At 39.3% G+C, this 17,798-nt stretch overlaps 1 protein-coding gene across 2 annotated transcripts in view; it reads right to left on the bottom strand.

Moving 5' to 3' along the window:
* Positions 1–17,798, bottom strand: part of IPO5 (importin 5) — a 56,631-nt gene that overhangs the window by 25,338 nt on the left and 13,495 nt on the right. The window contains exons 4-11 of one of the 2 annotated variants that reach the window (XM_027065122.2): positions 15,945–16,038; positions 9,707–9,787; positions 6,637–6,829; positions 4,641–4,743; positions 3,434–3,530; positions 3,112–3,216; positions 780–902; positions 574–694 (exon numbers count right to left, since the gene is read on the bottom strand). In XM_027065122.2, the coding sequence (XP_026920923.1) occupies positions 574–694; positions 780–902; positions 3,112–3,216; positions 3,434–3,530; positions 4,641–4,743; positions 6,637–6,829; positions 9,707–9,787; positions 15,945–16,034 (913 nt within the window). In that variant the 5' untranslated portion in view covers positions 16,035–16,038. Of the gene's footprint in view, positions 1–573; positions 695–779; positions 903–3,111; positions 3,217–3,433; positions 3,531–4,640; positions 4,744–6,636; positions 6,830–9,706; positions 9,788–15,944; positions 16,109–17,798 lie in introns of those variants that run through there. The other variant, XM_053217277.1, reaches the window with a different exon arrangement.

The raw sequence follows: 17,798 nt of genomic DNA, 5'->3' as shown, positions 1-17,798 counted from the left end.
CTATCTTTTCAAGTCAGCTTTGTTTCCATGTGAGTGGATCTGCTTATAGGTCTTTTTGTTTCAGATGATTCACTTGTCTACACCTGTGCCACGAACAAATTCTAAATCTTCATAGTTGAGAGGGCAAGATCTCCACTATGCTCATCAAAATGGTCTTGGCTACTTCAGGCCCTGTGTTATTCTACATGAATTTTAGGATCAATCTTATCATGTCCAACTCTATTGGGATTCTGACTGAAATTGTATTAATTTATAGATTAATTTCAGAAGAACTGGTATTTAGCTCCTCTATTAGTCTAGTCTTTCAACATGTTATCTAATTTCCCCATAAAGGTCTTCTGTGTCTTTGGATTTGTTTCCAGGTATCACATGTCTTGCCTATTATGGGATTTCAAGATGTGTGCAGCATAGCCACCATGCCCATAAATATGTATAGGGATGTATGTCTCCAGATTCATCTGTTTTGAAAGGACATCATATTCTCAACAAATCTATGAGCTTACACAATTCTCAGCAAATTCACTGAAGAGTTTTTCCACATGAACACAAATTATTTAAAGATCTTTGACTTACTAGTCTGTGCAACAATATTGGTATGTTTTCTTAACATAGCAGCTGCAGTCTCAGAGAGGGTCACGATTACTTCAAGGGCGAGCTGGCGTTGCATGTTATTGAGGCTGGTGTCTCCACACAACTACAAAGAAGATGTATTTGTACACATTTCGTAGTTTATTCATTGAAAATAATAAACAGAACATTTACTGAAGTATTTAATTTACCTTTAGACTTAGCTGTAAAGTAGCTTCTAAATGAGGACGCAAATACTTTGGAACGGTATCTGCAATCTCAACAAGGGACTTTAAGACAGAATCGTCATTCTGGTAGCATGAGTCATTCACAGCCTGGAAAAAATAAAATAGAAAAGGAAAAAAGGTCTGGGTTCAAGAGTCACTTTATAGATGCCTCACTGCCAAAACAGTAAAAGGCAGACAACAAAGTGGCATTATCAAAGAGTATTTTTCACTAAATAACTTAGCAATCTATACGATGAAATTTTACCTACAGTCACATGTACACCTTCCTTTTGACTGTCAACTAGAAACATACAAAGATTTAAATCTAGTTCACAATTATAGCATCCAGCACAACAAACTTGAGGCTGTCAAAGAATTCTTTTCATAACTAGAAGGAATCCCTTTCCTCTGTCCTTCCAACATCCACATCCTAGTCTTTTTCAGACATACAATAAATACTAGGCCGTAGGATACATTTCAAGTGTCCAATATTACTCAACTTATTTCTCTATGACATCGAGTTAGCTCACTGTGGTATTTATATATACATTCTGTATCAACCACTGACTATTTAAGAGTGACAACTCCTAGAAGTTTTGGCTAACATTTTAACTTACTCTAAATTCAAGGGAAGAAAAATCTGAGATTAGACTTCAACAGTGAGTAACTCAAAATTTTTAGGTAATAAACGACTGAAACGATAGAATGGAAAAGTTAATGTTTTTTGTCATTGACCTAAACTATCTTTTCAATTTGATAGCACTGAGAGAAAAGTTTCTACTAAATCCTACAAAATTACTCTGAATCATGTACAATTCACACAGGATTTTTCAATTTTAGCTCTTCTGAATCCTCTCTAACCTGGTGGTTTTCAACAGGACACTATTTCTCCCAGGAGTTTTCTTGGTTGTCACAATGACTCAGGAAGGGCCAAAACCAGGGTTGCTAGACGTCTGCATCTGTGACACAAATGCTTACGAGGAACTCACAGGACCTTCTTACCATGCATCTCACATGATAATGTCAGATACTTCTAAAAATGAAAAACTCATTTATAATGATCTGAACCTAAAACCTAAGTCACAATTAGATTTTGTCTGGTTTTAATGTACCATGATTCCCCCCACCCCCAAAAGTAAACATTGTATAAATCTAGAATAAACACATAGTTTTGTCCAGAACTTTACCATTTCTGGAAATCAAATCATCAATAATAACAGCATTTGTGGTGTTGGCCTTGCCAATGATATCTATCAGTCCACATGTTTAGCTACTGAGTTTGTATAGATCACTTAAAAATCACCTAGTCTGGGGATGCCTGGGAGACTCAGTCGGTTGAGCATCCAACTCTTGATTTAGGCTCAGGTCATTATCCCAGGGTGGTGGGATCAAGCCCTGCACTGGGTTCTATGCTGAGTGTGGAACCTGCTTGAGATTCTCACCCTGCTCCCCTGCTGCCCCTCTTCCCCAACCACACATGCTCTAAAAAAATAAATAAATAAAATAAAAAACACCTAGTTTACTATGTCTTTCATTGTAGTCATGCCCTACCATTTATATATCGAAAAGCATGCCATTTTATTGCATATTACTTTCTTCTTATTTCTTCTTTGTATTTTAACTTAGGGCAATATAATTTTATTTTTAAACTTTGTGCATATACATATGTACATTACCTGTGCATTTCAATATTTCAAAATGGAATATGCAAAGTTACAAAATCTGGGTCTAACAAGGTTGACAATAATTGTTCTAACTTACCCAATCATATTTTATGCTCTGATTGAGGCAGATGGTATCCCTAAAATAATAACAACCTTAGGATCCAATAGTGACAATTAACCATAAACTATTTATAGTACAAACTATCATAAGCCCTGGGATTAAGAGTAAGGACTTCGGTCTGATTTGGGTTTAAATCATGGTTCCATCACTTACTGACACTGTGACCTTGGGCAAGTTTCTTATCCTCCCCTCTTTAGTTTCTCCTTATGTAAAATGGGCATTAAATTTCATAGGTTTTTTTGGTTGATTCAGTGGCAATAATCTATGTGATTACTTAACAAATTACTTGTATCATGCATCATAGAAAACTTTAGAAACCCTAACCTAGGTATTTTAAGAGATTAAGAGTCTACGAAAGGCAAGAGATCTAGTTCAACAGGGACAGAGATCCCCTCTAGTGCCTAGTGCTAGCACACAGTAGCCAATGACTTGATTGAATAAATGAAAGCATTCGAGAATTCTGGTAAGAATTTGAAACCACAGAAAACCAAAAAAGGATATAACTTTCACTTATTTCATACCGTTTTCTTACCTGTAAGAATCCGGGTAACAAGTCTGCAAAATGTTTGAATAGAGCAACATTATGCTCATTTGCAAGTATAAATGCAGCTGTAGCTCTAGCAGATAATGTCCTGATCTAATACAAAAACAGTAAAAAACGTCAAGCATGAGAAATTACTGATGGATGCAAGGTCAAGATTTCTTACTCAAGATGAAATTTTTCATCAGTAAAACCAGTACTTCTATTTTGCAGTATTAAAACTAAAGATAATCTCCAAATACATAAATCCCGTTCACAAGTTAAATGTTATCTTAAATTAGGTGTTAATACTAGTGGAATTGAAATTATTTACCGATGGATGTTCCTGATCTTGCATACACTGAACTAACATCCGTTTGATAACGTCTAAATAGTGCTGCTGTTGGTTCCCAAAAATTCCAGGAAAGTTCCTAAAAAAGATCCAAAGTACTCTTTCAAAATGACATATTTCAGTAAGGTGTCAGCTAGAACATCTCATGTTCTAATCTAACCTTAAACATCAGCCTGACTTAAGTGTGCATTAACCCTGATGGCTGAACACCATCCATCCATCTTCCAAGTAATCCTCTTTGGGGGTTGGGCGAATGGCAACAAACATTAGCAGAGAGGATTATGCTGGATGCAGAGGTGACCCAGGTGCGCACACACTACTCAGCAGCCCATCCAGCCCTGTACTTGATCCTTATCACTCTTGTCCCTGTAGGAAGCTGACCTGGAGTGCAGGACAAAAGCAAACACGAGGCTGCAGACGGTAGCTGCAGTCACAGAGCTACCTGACAATCTGTGCCTGGGCTCAGTCAGTGACCCAGGGAGTCCCGATTCTGCTCTACTTTAAATGTAGCTAACAAGTATATTCAATACTTGCAATTAATTCTCTACTCCGGGTTACCGATACAAATGGGATCCATTTGACAAATTAAGTAGAAGATGGTATAATGTCTACCCTTATCCGCTTCTGATATTCAAGGTGTATCTCATTTCTTAACAAGTATATAATCTTGAAACGTTATAAATCCAACTATATTTTTAATGTAGAACTGTATGACAACACCAGACAAAGTTTTCTTAGTGCAATTTAATTCTAAACTGAGACCATTTGCTTGTAAATATATAGGATTTTATTAAAATAATGTATTTTTATGAAGTTTGGTCATAGAAGACCCAGAAAACAATGGGGGTTCACCAGCCTTTTCTTTCTTCTTCAAGATTTCATTATTAAAGTAGCTTTCTAAAAGATATATTTAATACTGTGTCGATCTCCAAAAAAGGGAAAAGAAACCATCTTGTTTGGAATCATAAAAGCCAAAGAATAGAAAATAAATTGCAGACAACCTCTGTGCACAAAAAGGAATATAATATGAAATTAAAAGCTTTGTGTTTTTTCAATTTATTTCCAACACAAATAGCTCATCTAAAGGCATTATTTAAGTCTAAAAAGTCAGACTAAAACATCCATTAAAATGTGCTTTGTACATTCATGACACTTAAGTTTTTCAGGAAAATAAGATCAATGTATATACCAGAAAATGTGAAGGGCAGCTTCCCGCAGTCCCATATTTTGAGAGCTGACTGAATCAAAAAGGAACTTCAAACCTTCGGGCCACTGGTTGTTGCCGTCCTCATCTAAAAGTAAAGAAATCCAGGCATAAAGTATGTAAGTCAAAACTTCAAAGAATGAAGGGTGAATCCTTTCATTTCACAAGCCTCAAAGTATGTTAGTAGTAGAAAATGTCACATTTTTAAAACGTCCTAATAAAATTAGGTCCTTTAACCATGAACATGGCATTCTAATCTTGTAAACAGCAACTGTGCATCTGTGTTGCATAAGCACAGATACTGGCAGTGGTTATTTTCTAAAGAGCTGGCATTAAAAGAAACACCCTTAAATCAGTCCTTTTAACATAAAGATCATGCTTATGGGTGGAAGGGAATGAAATCATGGTTTAAAAAAAATCATTGTGGACAGCACTTTGAAACATTTCCATTATTAAGTGATTCTGAATTAGAAATGATGTCATTTATAAAGTTTGGTCACAGAAGACCCAGAAAACAATGGGGGTTCACCAGCCTTTTCTTTCTTTTTTTCAAAATTAAGGGGCACCTGGTGGCTCAGTGGGTTAAGTGTCCCAACTCTTGATTTCAGCTCAGGTCATGATCTCACAGTTGGTAAGATCAAGCCCAATGTTGGGCTCTGCCTGACAATGTGGAGCCTGCTTGGGATTTTCTCTCTCCTTCTTTCTCTCTCTCTCTCCCAGGTCACGTTCTTTCTCTCTCAAAATAAATAAATATTTTTAAAAAATTCAAAATTAAGAGTTTCAGTGGGGTTTGAACTTATTTAAAATAAAAAATTTAGCACATTTCCTACTTTTTAAAAATATTTACTTTTTTGACAGAGAGAGAGGGAGAGCAAGCAGGGGAGGCGCAGAGAGAGGGAGATAGAGGATCCAAATCAGGCTCTGTATTGACAGCAGACAGCCTGATGCAGGGCTTGAACTCATGAACTGTAAGATTATGACCTGAACCGAAGTCAGACGCTTAACCGACTGAGCTGCCCAGGCGCCCCAACACATTTCCTGTTTTAAGGAATTAGTTGATATCTGTAAGCTGACTTGAACAAGAATTTCTACATTCCTGGTAGTGGAGATTAAAAAATCTTATCTTAGTGAGGTATCCTTTTCAACCTTTAAAAATGCTGCCTAAATGAAGTTTACAATCACATCTATGAACCTCCCAAAAAAAACAAAGCATATTCAATTACATTATTAATGTTTTTAGTGTGACCAAAAAAGGTTTGACTATTGGCAAAGTGCATTCTTAGAGATTTTCTTTTTATTTCATCATTTAAAAATATTTTGGGGTATTTTAGAAGGTATACAGTATAGTGGTAGAATAGCCTATTGCAAAATTTATTATCATACAGATATAACACCCAATCTCCTGGAGTCCACTGATTTTTACTTCTGTTGGCAAGTTTAATCTACAAAACGGGTTATAAGTTAGACTGTGCTTTCAAAAATTAATAGATTAGGGGGAATAAAACTGATTAATTTTCAAGCAAACTACAAAATTATTTCTCCACACAGATGCTCTGAAAACCAACAGGTAAGTATTATGACTGCACTTCAAAACATCGGATTTTTGGCTCTAAATGCAGAATCCATAATCACTCTCATTTTGAACAGAATAAATGGTACTCAGGTACTTATAAATCTTCCTTTAAAAAGACTCCACCAGGGGCGCCTAGGTGGCTCAGTCAGTTAAGTGTCTGATTCTTGATTTCAGCTTAGGTCATAATCTCACAGTTTGTGGGTTCAGGCCCTACGCTGGCAGAGTGGAACCTGCTTGGGATTCTGTCTCCTTCTCTCTCTGCTCCTCCCCAACTCTCTCAAAAAAAAATACATAAACATTTTTAAAAAAATTTTAAAAAGACTCCACTTTAGAAAAAAAAAAAAAAAAAAGGGAAGAATATACTCATTTTCTTCCAAAACGTAATAATGAATGTATTTGCATACACACCTATTAAATTCCTGGCCAGTTCTGCAGCAATATCACAGATTTTTTTCCTCATGCTAGACTGGGTTTCCATTTGAATAATCATCAGTAGCTCACTCTTGATGGCAGTCTGAACATCAGAAGGAAGAGTTGGATAGACTTCATCAAATGCAGAGGACAAAAGACGTCTTAGGAGAACGGCAGCCATTTGTCTAGCCTATAAATGGAGAGCATGGTTAAGAACTTGGTATCTTTCAAGAGAAACAATTTTTAACAAACTACATTCACTCCACCATGGGTATATGTTACAATTCATTTCTAAAGCACTTTGCTAGATTCTTTTTAAAAAAGATAAAATACATAAAACTCTCTCTAATCACATTAGTCTACTGTACTGATATGCTACCCAAAAGCTCTTTTTGTTAATAAGTAAGGAAAAGCCCTGAACACATCAGATCACAAATAAAAAATATATCTTAGCAATGGTAAACTTATCTTTAATTGGTATTTTCAATAGATTTTTTGAAGAAAAATAAGTATTAATACAAACTGCAAACTCTAGAATGCTCTTGTCCTACTTCTCATTCCAGTACACCTAATCTTACTCCTAGCCTGGCCTTATCTCACTGTATCACAGCCCTTTCATTAACCTTTGATAACATGCTATCAAATCCATTTATCTTTATGCTTCATTCAAGCAGACAAACATTACAAGTTCCTAATGCCTACAAGTGCTAATCAATATCAATGTGTACATTCTTATCCCAATTAAAAATCTGTAGACTATATTTAAGTTTGGCGTTTTTTGTATGATATTCCTTTAGATTATAATGAGTCAAGAAAAAAAATCATTCTAAAATTTTATCATACTAAATAAATAAGCCATTAAAACTATTAAACCCAATTTTTCATGGGCTACTCATTATCACTATAATTACTTTGGGACTATGACCAACAAAAAAAAGTTAAGCTATACAAATAAAATGTGCCAATTTTTTCCTGAAGTTATTTTTCACTGAATCTTTTTTTACTTAAAAAAATTTTTTTTAATGTTTGTTTATTTTTGAGAGAGAGAGACAGAGACAGAGAGTGAGCAAGGGAGGGGCAGAGACAGAGAGGGAGACACAGAATCTGAAGCAGGCTCTTGAACCCACAAACTGTGAGATTATGACCTGAGCCCAAGTTGGATGCTTAAAGGACTGAGCCACCCAGGTGGCCCTGAATCTTATTTCAATTTTGGCAAACAGCAAACTTTTAAAGAAATTTCAATGCTCTAGAAAGGGTTCAAAATGGTTAAAATCCCTGTAAAAGTGCCTAAAATTTGTGCAGTTCTCACACTGAAAACAATGAAGCCATAATGAAGACACTGAGGCTAGTTCATAATCATCATCTAATTCAAGATTTAAAACAGGTTCAATGTAGGTTTTTAAAAGTAAAATTCGACAGTTTTAGTATTATTTACTCTTGGCTTTAAAATGTGTTTTACAATTAACTTGATTCAATTTTCAAGAATTAAAATAGCCAATTGTTTCTAGAGATTTGTTACTTTATGTTTATTCTTCATATTTTAACATTCATTTGGAATTAAAGGATATATTACAAAGGCGAAGAAGCACCTTTTGTCATCTATTTTAATTATTTATTTATTTATTTATTTACTTTAACGTATATTTACTTTTGAGACAGAGACAGAGCATGAACGGGGGAGGGTCAGAGAGACAGAGGGAGACACAGAATCCGAAACAGGCTCCAGGCTCTGAGCTGTCAGCACAGAGCCTGACGCAGGGCTCAAACTCATGAACCGTGAGATCATGACCCGAGCCCAAGTCCGACTGAGCCACCCAGGCGCCCCAGTCATCTGTTTTTAAAAACTGGGGCACTTTTGGGGCACCCAGGTGGCTCAGCTGATTAAGCGACCGACTTCAGCTCAGGTCACAATCTCACAGTTTGTGAGTTCGAGCCCCAGGTCAGGCTCTGCACTGACAGTTCAGAGCCTGGAGCCCGTTTCAGATTCTGTGTCTCCCTCTCTCTGCCCCTCCCCCACTCACACTCTGTCTCTTTCCTTCAAAAATAAATAAACATTGAAAAGAAAAATTAAAAAAAAAACAAACTGGGGTACTTTCATACTGTTTTTAAGTAATACCACAGAACATTAAATTGCCAATTTAAACCGACTGACTACAAGAAATCACGTGTAACAGTATGTAGAAATTTAGTGTGGCTTTGTTTCCATCATGTTTTAATATTAGCAAAAGTCTCACTTTACAAATTGTCACTTTTTTATTTTTTGAAAGTAACCTCTATTCCCAATGTGGGGTTCAAACTCATGATCCTGAGATCAGGAGTCGCATGCTCTATCAACAAGCCAGCTAGAACACCCCTAACTTTACACATTCTAAATTCCATGTTTCATAGGTGGGATTAGTTTTCTAGACTTGGATATTTTGACACCTTTTCTGAAATAAATAAAATATTCACTTAACGTTCAATATATGTAAGGATATTACTTTGGGCAAGAAAAAAAAATCAGCTGCTTATGCATATAAAACCAGTAAGAAAAACACATTTGAATTTGGTACAGTCATCAGGTCATTTGCTAAAAACCAGTTTATAAAGGATTCAACAAAGTGTCTCTGTGTTCCTAAACATCTTTAACACATCTTATTCACCACCTAGGGATGATTATAATAAGCATAAGAATTTTAAAGACAGGCAAAACATATTTCTTCAGAAACATCTGGCAACATATTAAAACAACGAATGAATTAAATTTCCTCCTTTAGGATGGTTTCAAGGAAGAAATATTTTTTATAACCACAGAAATCACTTAAATTTAATAAATTTTTATGTAAAATAAAAACTATTAACTCAAATATCCTGAACACATCATCTGACATGGAAAAGAGAAATTATTTAATAGAATACTTAAAAAAAATGTAACTGCAAAGTAGCTTTTCGCAAATATAAGTTCAAAGTTCTGGTACCATCTATGCAGTAATCACCAGTTCTCATTACCCACATGGACCACCATCTAATACCCAACTTTGTATTTTGTTTTGTAAGAATGTCATATCCTCAAATATTAAAATAGTACCTCCTCAGCAGCTGTTGTATTTCTGATGGCTTGTAAGAGGAATGTGATCTTTGACTGGCCTGGGATATTCTCGTAGGTTTCCTTCAGGGAAAAGAAAAACATTAGAGGTTAGAAGATGTTCAAAAACTTCACGAGCACACCAGTGAAAAAAAATGAAATAAGACTGGGAAAGGTCTGTGCATACGAAGTCATGTAATCTAGGTCTGGTGTTAAAATTTTCTCCTGGTAAGGAAAGAGAGGATGTCCAGGGAGTGACTTTCAAGCTCCTTTCTACATTTAGCTCTTAGATTTTTCTAATGTAAGTGCATATTTTCCCAACTTTTGCTTCTGTGAATAACAAAACTCAAGGCCTATGAGGGCCAAAAAATTCTTAAATGTGACCTGAGCCACCATGCTGTAAAGCAAGTGCTTACCCAGTATCCCTTTACATCATGGAAAACTACTTATCTTGTCAACATTTTCTAGATCAGATGACGTAAAATTGGTTTATGTTACCACTACTTACAAACTACCAGAAACATACCTCAGATGAAGTAAATCCAAGAAAGGGAAGAAAGTATTCAAATTCTTCTTTCGAGAGAGGGATTATACTAAAACCATATTATATACACAAATAAATGAATATGGCCAGGAGAAATTTGGCCAGGAGATTTTAACATAATTTCTTTAATACTGTTTTAATATTCTAGAAATCTAGTTTTGTGACTCGGGGCACTGCTTCCCTTCTCCATGAATAATGTAAAATGAGCAAATTGGTTAACAATAAAAAGTTGACACCAATTAAAAGACAGATTGTCAGAGTAGATCAAAATATAAGATCTAAGTATATATTGTCTACAAAAGCTAAAGAGAAGTATAGATTCATGTGCATGTATTCTAAGAATTCTATAACAGGGGCGTCTGGGTGGCTCTGTCGGTTAAGCGTCCGACTTTGGCTCAGGTCATAATCTCGCGGTCCATGAGTTCGAGCCCCACATCAGGCTGTGTGCTGACAGCTCAGAGCCTGGAGCCTGCTTTGGATTCTGTGTCTCCCTCTCTCAAAAATAAACATTAGAACACGCTCCGTCTCTCTCTCTCTCAAAAACAAACATTAAAAAAATAATAAAATAAAATAAAATAAAATAAAATAAAATAAAATAAAATAAAATAAAGAATTCTGTAATAGTAGTCTTTTACTGTGGAAAAAAATCATTATTTGAAGTATAGAATTGTTCTCCCAAAGACAACTCTTCACTTGTCTACTCTCTAATAGCCACTACCCCTATAACCTACCTAGTTCCTCTGGACAGAAGTGACAAGGAAAAGGGTGGGAAAACAGGGTTTCCCCAAATGCACATCTACCTCATAACTTCTATTAAGCGCTCTGTGGCATCCCTGAGATATTGACAGATACTGAAATAAAGGCTCAGAAGTTAAATGACCGGCCCAAGGTCAAATACAATAAATGCTGGAGAGAACTCTGGTTTCCTGAGGCCAACCGTATTCAAAATCTCCCCAGCACCGAATGTTCTTTCTGGGTTTTGCTCCTGGGGCCTGACTCCACCAACCAGTCAGTTCTGTTTATGCAGTGCTGCACAGTTTTCAAACTTCTCAAACATATCTCAATGAAAGAACACATCTGGGGGGAAGAGGAGAATTCAAAATCCTCTGATAAACTCAAGTTCCTCTCAAGCGCGTAAGCACAGAGGAATACAACAATGCCGAAAACTGTGACAAGCATTCACAGCTGAGGAGAGAAGATGGTCTGAATTTATGTATACAGAAATGAGATAATTTATGTAGAGATATTCATAAGATGATTGCAAAAATGGAAATGTACCTTGAGGTTTCTCACTTAATCTTTATGAATGCAACTGAACGACCGGTGTAGCCTTTCCATTTAAACACAGTCTCTCAGTATATAATAAAAATGCCTTTTTATTTTTGTATCTAGCCTAGCTCCTGATGCACTGTATCTGCCATAAATGTTAAACAGTTAAATTTCCAGTGGTCTAAATCAAGTTTCAGAAAAAAATTCTTTATTAGGATATCACTCTCGGAAAACCATGCCCAGCTGGGACTATTAGTGTGACAGTTATACTGTGCTAATTCTAGTAGAGACTTAGAAATATTAAGTCCAATACTGAACTCTATTCCATAAGGAATTAGAATTAGAAGTCAATGGAGAGAGAGTTTGGTATGAGTGACATCTGACTCCTGAGAGAGGGTTCTCCCATTTGTTATGTTCCACTGTAGCAATCCAGATATAGTATTACATTTACACTATAACATTGGTCAAGGATAATAGTTTGGCAAAAAGAGCACAACCTTAAAACCCTAAACAGACGGAGTGCCACCAAGACAGGGCTGGTATCTCCTTGTATTCCAGCACTTAGCACATCAGAGTGCAGCAAATGTAAAGAATATCTATATAAAGAATATATAAACAATCTTTCGAAGAATATTCCTAGCCCTAGGCCAGGCAGGTTCAATGAATGTTGCCAGTTTCCTGGCAAACACAATTTCAACTCCATTTGATTTCACCATGCACATTCACACAATGCAAAGTATTTCACCTCCCCCTTTTCTGTCCATACAAAGGAGAAACGCTAATAAATACTCATTTCACTCATTCCATAAATATTTATGGTGAGCCAACCTTGCATATGAAAAGAGGGGGCAAGTTTTACCTGGTACAATTTTTACCTAGTAAATAAACAACCTGGTTCCTCAAAAATCAGGTATATTTTTCAATACATTACCCTCCTCCAATTCAAATCTCATTGATGTAGTTCTATACTACAATCAATGAAGAACAAAGTCAATGGAAAAACTAAGAATATAAAATCCAAGCATATGTTTAATAAAATACTTAAGCTTGTGTCACATAAAAATGTCCAGTCATGAATGCCATGGACATTCAACTTTGTACTACCTGTCAACTATTCATTCAAATTGCTTATTCATGTTAATCATTGTATTTTTAGACTTAGAAGCATTTAAATCATTTCTTCAAGCATCAGAAACATTTTTTGTAAAGTTAAAGAGAAAAATTCTTCAAGATTTAACAGAAATATAACATAAAGCCTACCAGATAGTTTATATAATGGAAATTTTAAAACCTTTTAAAACTTTTCAAGACTTTCAATGATTTCAACAATATATTACAACGAGTCCTTTACTGTACTTCATTTCATGTTTGAATGTAAGTTACCTTAGTCAACAGTTCAGTATTTGTGTCAACTAAGTATTTTTATTTTGACTGAGTAAATTACAAAAATACTTACTGAGCTTTTGCCAATTTTTAGTTAAAAAAATTTCTATATTTGCCATATCAGACTGTAATAACTCAATTTAATTTGGCTTCATTACTTATAAACAGCTCATTTCATAAGGCAAAAAAGGGGCATTAAAATATCATTATGCACAGCTATTTACTTTTCCAACTAATATTTTGCTTTCTTAAGCTCTATTTACAGTCAAACTTTGTGTTATGTGACATCAGGAAACTTCCCCTCTAACATTTACCTTTTTTGGTGTCAAATTAAGAATATTCTGTTTTATAAGACTTACTTCACACATTAATACATTCCTGGGATATACAAAGAAAGTAAAAATGTACTACCTGAATGTTTTCACTAGGAATAAAAAGACTGACAGTACAGCTGAACCTTGAACATGGGTTTGAACTGTGCAGGTCTACTTATATGTGGATTTCTTTCTGAGGGTGATAAATACAGTACAGTACTGGAATGTATCTTTTCACCTTATGATTTCCTTAATAACGTTTTTTTCCTCTTTCTTTGTTGTAAAAATACTGTATATAACACACATACAAAACATGTGTAAACTGGCTCTTTATGTTATTGGTAAGGCTTCCAGTCAACAGGAGGCTATCAGTAGTTAAATTTTGGGAGTGTTAGGGGGGTGGGAGCTGGTGTCCCTAACCTCTGTGTTGTTCAAGGGTCAACTATACTTTCCAATTGTTCTTTATGAGAAAATGTGCTGAATGCTGCTAATTATCCCCAAAGTGATGCAAGTGATAAAAGATTTACAACAGGCACCAATCGGAATTCAAGCTGAACCAGACACTGGTATTTAGTTCAATAGAAGAGAGATTCCCCACTAGGCTTGACAATAGAGACTTAAGCAACTGGAGGGAAGAGGGAGAATTAAACTAGCTTACTAATTACAATGCTGTTCTGCTTTGTAACACATGGCAATTTCTATTATGGTTTGGGATTAGGAACTTATTTTGGTGAAAAATTACCCCCAGAGTTAGCAGAATGCATTAAAATGTTTTCATAGGCATCATCACATCCCACTAATACGGGAGTGCAAATTGATGCAACTAATAAATGCACTTTACTTCCAAGGACAAATACTACTTTTAAGTATTTCAAGTAAACCTGGAAAAGTCTGAAAAGATAAGTATGCATGTACTCTTATTTTTAGCATGTACTCTTATTTTTAAAAGGACACTAGAAACCTTAATGTCCTTTCATAGGTGGGTTGGTTGAATAAATAATACATCCATATTATGGACTACTACATAGCTGCTTTAACAAAATCTTGTATGTGGCAACGTGAAATATATGGAGTGAAAAATCCAGGTTCACAGCATATGAATTATATGTGTATGTGTATTAAGGTCCATTCATGTAAAAATGAATGTATACATTTACACTTGTGAAGGTATTTTCAGGGATAACTCACAAGACACTTAAAAGTGGTTACCTTTGGGGAAAGGGATAAAAAACTATTTGCACTGTTTAAAACTTTACCCTGAACACATATCACATGTATAATACATGAAGCAAAAATCATTAAATAGTTGTTTAAAGCGCGTTCTCATACAGAACTGAACTTCCAGTGTATTTACTTCAAATATTATAAAACCACTAAGTATAACCAGCATATCCTAATCTATTCAAAGTAAGTACTAACAACATTGTGATTCTAAAGTTTATCTATAAAACCCAGGAGTACAGAAGAGGACTTGTCCCCCAATTTTGTTAGCTACACGTAAAATGAATTTTGCTCCCTAAAAACATCTGGTTGAACATCTTTTGCTGAATCTTCTAAAAATCTTCGATCACATGGTGGCAGAGAACTCCACATATAACCAAGTTTGAAGACAGGTTCTTATAATGCACTTAAAAGAAACTGGAAAGTTTCTGCCCTTCCCTTACACTGTCTCACGTATGTACTGTGGTCTCAACACTGACAGCCTTAACATCAGTCTTCTACTAAACCAAGTGTTTCTCACTGCTACTTGGTAAAAGAACTTGAAGATACATCTGAAATACTGTCTCTTGAAAATATCCACAGCTCCACATTTTGGAGGCCAGCAGTCAGAGGAGGTAAAAAAAAAAAAAAAAGAGAGAGAGAGAGAGAGAGATTGATTGACTGATTGATTCATGTTGGAGTTCATGAAATTAAAGACTTAAACATATGGTGGCACTGGCCCACTTAAACAACGGAAGTCCCAGGACATCGCAGTAATGAGACCACAAATCTCTACAGATCAAAGAAAATGTGTCTAAAGGAAGAATAAAGTAAGGTGCAAGCGGCTTAGAAAGAAACCCTAAAGGCAACTTTACAGAATTGTGGCGAGGGCCGGGGGCCGGGGGCGGGGGGCAGGGGGAGGAGGGAAATCCAGCTTCCGATGGATTGTCAGGAAACTAGACAAGAGAAAGAGGACTAAATGGAGTGAGTGGAAAGGCAAGAGAGCAAGACACACATTTCGAAAGGAGGGGATGGGGGAGGGAGGGAAAGACGGTAGCGAAGAAAGAGGGGACAGGAGAGAGGCCGGGGTGAAGGGTCAGGTAGCGGGCAGGGTTTGGGGACCCAGGAGGGCGAGGCCGGCTGGAGACCAGGGCTGGAAAGGCGGGGAAGGCTCCCACGGGGAGAAAGCGGGAAAGGGGCGAGGGGAGCCCCGCGGCCCGCCCCACACCCCACATCCCTCCCCGCCGCCCGGCTTCCCCATCTGGGCGGGGGCAGCGTGTCAGGAGTGGCCGCACGTGTGTGCGAGGGGTGGCGGGGAGGTAACTGGCTCCGGGCGCCGCGGCGACAAGGGCCGGAAGGGCCCGGGGGCACGGCCGGGAGCCGCGGGCCGCCTCACACGTGGGCTACGCGGCCGCCGCCCGGCCCCGGCCTGCGCGGCCGCGGCTGAGCGACCGAGGCCCGGAGGGGCGGCGTCGGGGGCAGGCCGGCGCGCCGGCCGGGGCACGGAGTCAGGGGCGACGAGCTCGGTTACCTCTGCCTGTTTCCGGACCACATTGTCGGGGCTGAGCAGGTTTCCCAGGAGCAGGTAGAACTGTTGCTGCTCCGCCGCGGCCGCCGCCATTGCGCTAGGCGTGTGAGAGAGAAGGAGGGAGGGGAGACAGGAGCCGTGAGGCGCGCTGGCGGGCCGGCGGGAGGGGTGGGGGCGGGCCCAGCGCGGGGACCTGCACCAGCCGCGGCGCGGGGCTGGTGGGGGGGGCGGGTGGCGGGCGGGAAAGGGCGGGGCAAAGGGGAAAGGGGAGGATGGGGCGGGGACTCGTGACCCCTCACCCAGTCGCGGCCCCCAGCTCCGGCGTCTCATTGGCTCTGGGCGCGGGAGGCGGGGCGGAGGCCGCCTCCTCCGGGGCCGCGCCGATTGGCCACGCACCCTGCAGTGCCGTCACTGGCGACTCGCGGCGGGCTGCCCGGCTGGTCGCGGGCGATGTGGGGCGGGGACTCTGCCGGCCAGCTGGGGCCTGGGGTGACGTCGGGAGGGTGGCGGGAGGGAGGGGCTGGCTGGCGGGCCGCGCCGCACCGCGCCGCGCGGAGGGGCGTGAGGTTCGGCTGGGGAGGTGGGGCCAGCTCCAGAGCGCGGGAGATTTCGGCGCCGCGGGCTGGCCGGCTTCCTCGGCTGCCGCCCGCCACCCTCTCCCTGCGGCCCGCGGAGCTTCCCCCAACTCCAGCCCCCGCAGTCTCTAGGACCGTAAACCCCCACCCCCCAGGGAGGAGCTCCTTTGAAACCCACTTCCCACTCAATTCCACCCCCGGGTTTACAGACTTCTCTATCTGTCAGACCCTCCGACCTCCCCCAGGGCTGTGACTCAGGCCACCCCTTGCTCCAGCCGCGCTCACCAGTGACTCACACCTTCGGCTTGTCCGGGAGAGGTGTTACTCAGCCCTGGGCTCTCCCGCCAGGCCTCCCTCCCCTGCCCTCCTCTGCCCTCCCCAGCCCAGGGTCGTCCTGAGTTGTACACGTAGCACACAGGCCTCCATCCCCTCCCCACCCAGGATCCCAGACTTTTCCCTTGAATTCCTTGTTTTGGGGTCCCGTTCTTTCAATGATTGGGAGAAGCTAAGACAGATCACCCCTCCCTAACGGAATCCTGGTTTGTAGGGCTCATCTAAATGCTTAAATGATTCCTGCCGGTACTGCGGGACCCAGAGACCTGATTTCAATTGCATAGACAATACACCCAATCTTTCTTCGCTCCTGGAGCTGCCAAATGGGAGAGGGCAGTGTTCAAATCAAAGGGCACTTCTGTTGAGCCCCTACTGTGTCCAATGGTTTGGGCTAAGGGTGACAGTGGAGAAAATAATTCATCATCTTTGCTTCAAAAGGACACTGGTAGGGAGGAGATTCCACGTTGGGTGAGATGGACCACACTTCTGGCAGCCCGAAGGGAATTTAATTTCCTGTTGACTACTCGGAAGTTGTGTTCTCTGGAAGTCTACTTAAAACATTTGCTTTAAAGGGAATGATTTTAAACCTTGGCTGTATATTAGAATCCCAGCCACTGCGTCCAGAATCTCTGCGCTGAGGCCCCGGGATCGCTATGCAATTGTGATTGCCAGCTAAGATCTTTTAAAGGATTCTGATTCGTGGAGAAAAAAACTCCCTTAGAAAGTTTTAGCTGTGATAGTGATAAGAGTTCTCTACAAGAGGTCTGCAGACCTATCTTTGAAGAATTGATGCTCCTTAGATGTGACAATTTGTTGTTCTTATGACACATTATTTCTTTAAAGATAGAACATCACGTACATTAATTTGGGACAGGTTTTTGTTTTTGCTTGTTTTGTATGTATGTATGTCAGCAGTGGTCATGTCTGGATTCTGGGAGGCTTTTTCCTC

This window comes from Acinonyx jubatus, chromosome A1, assembly GCF_027475565.1.
Source record: "Acinonyx jubatus isolate Ajub_Pintada_27869175 chromosome A1, VMU_Ajub_asm_v1.0, whole genome shotgun sequence".
In the NCBI taxonomy this organism is placed as follows: Eukaryota; Metazoa; Chordata; class Mammalia; order Carnivora; family Felidae; genus Acinonyx; species Acinonyx jubatus.
This window is presented reverse-complemented; position numbering and strand designations above follow the sequence as displayed.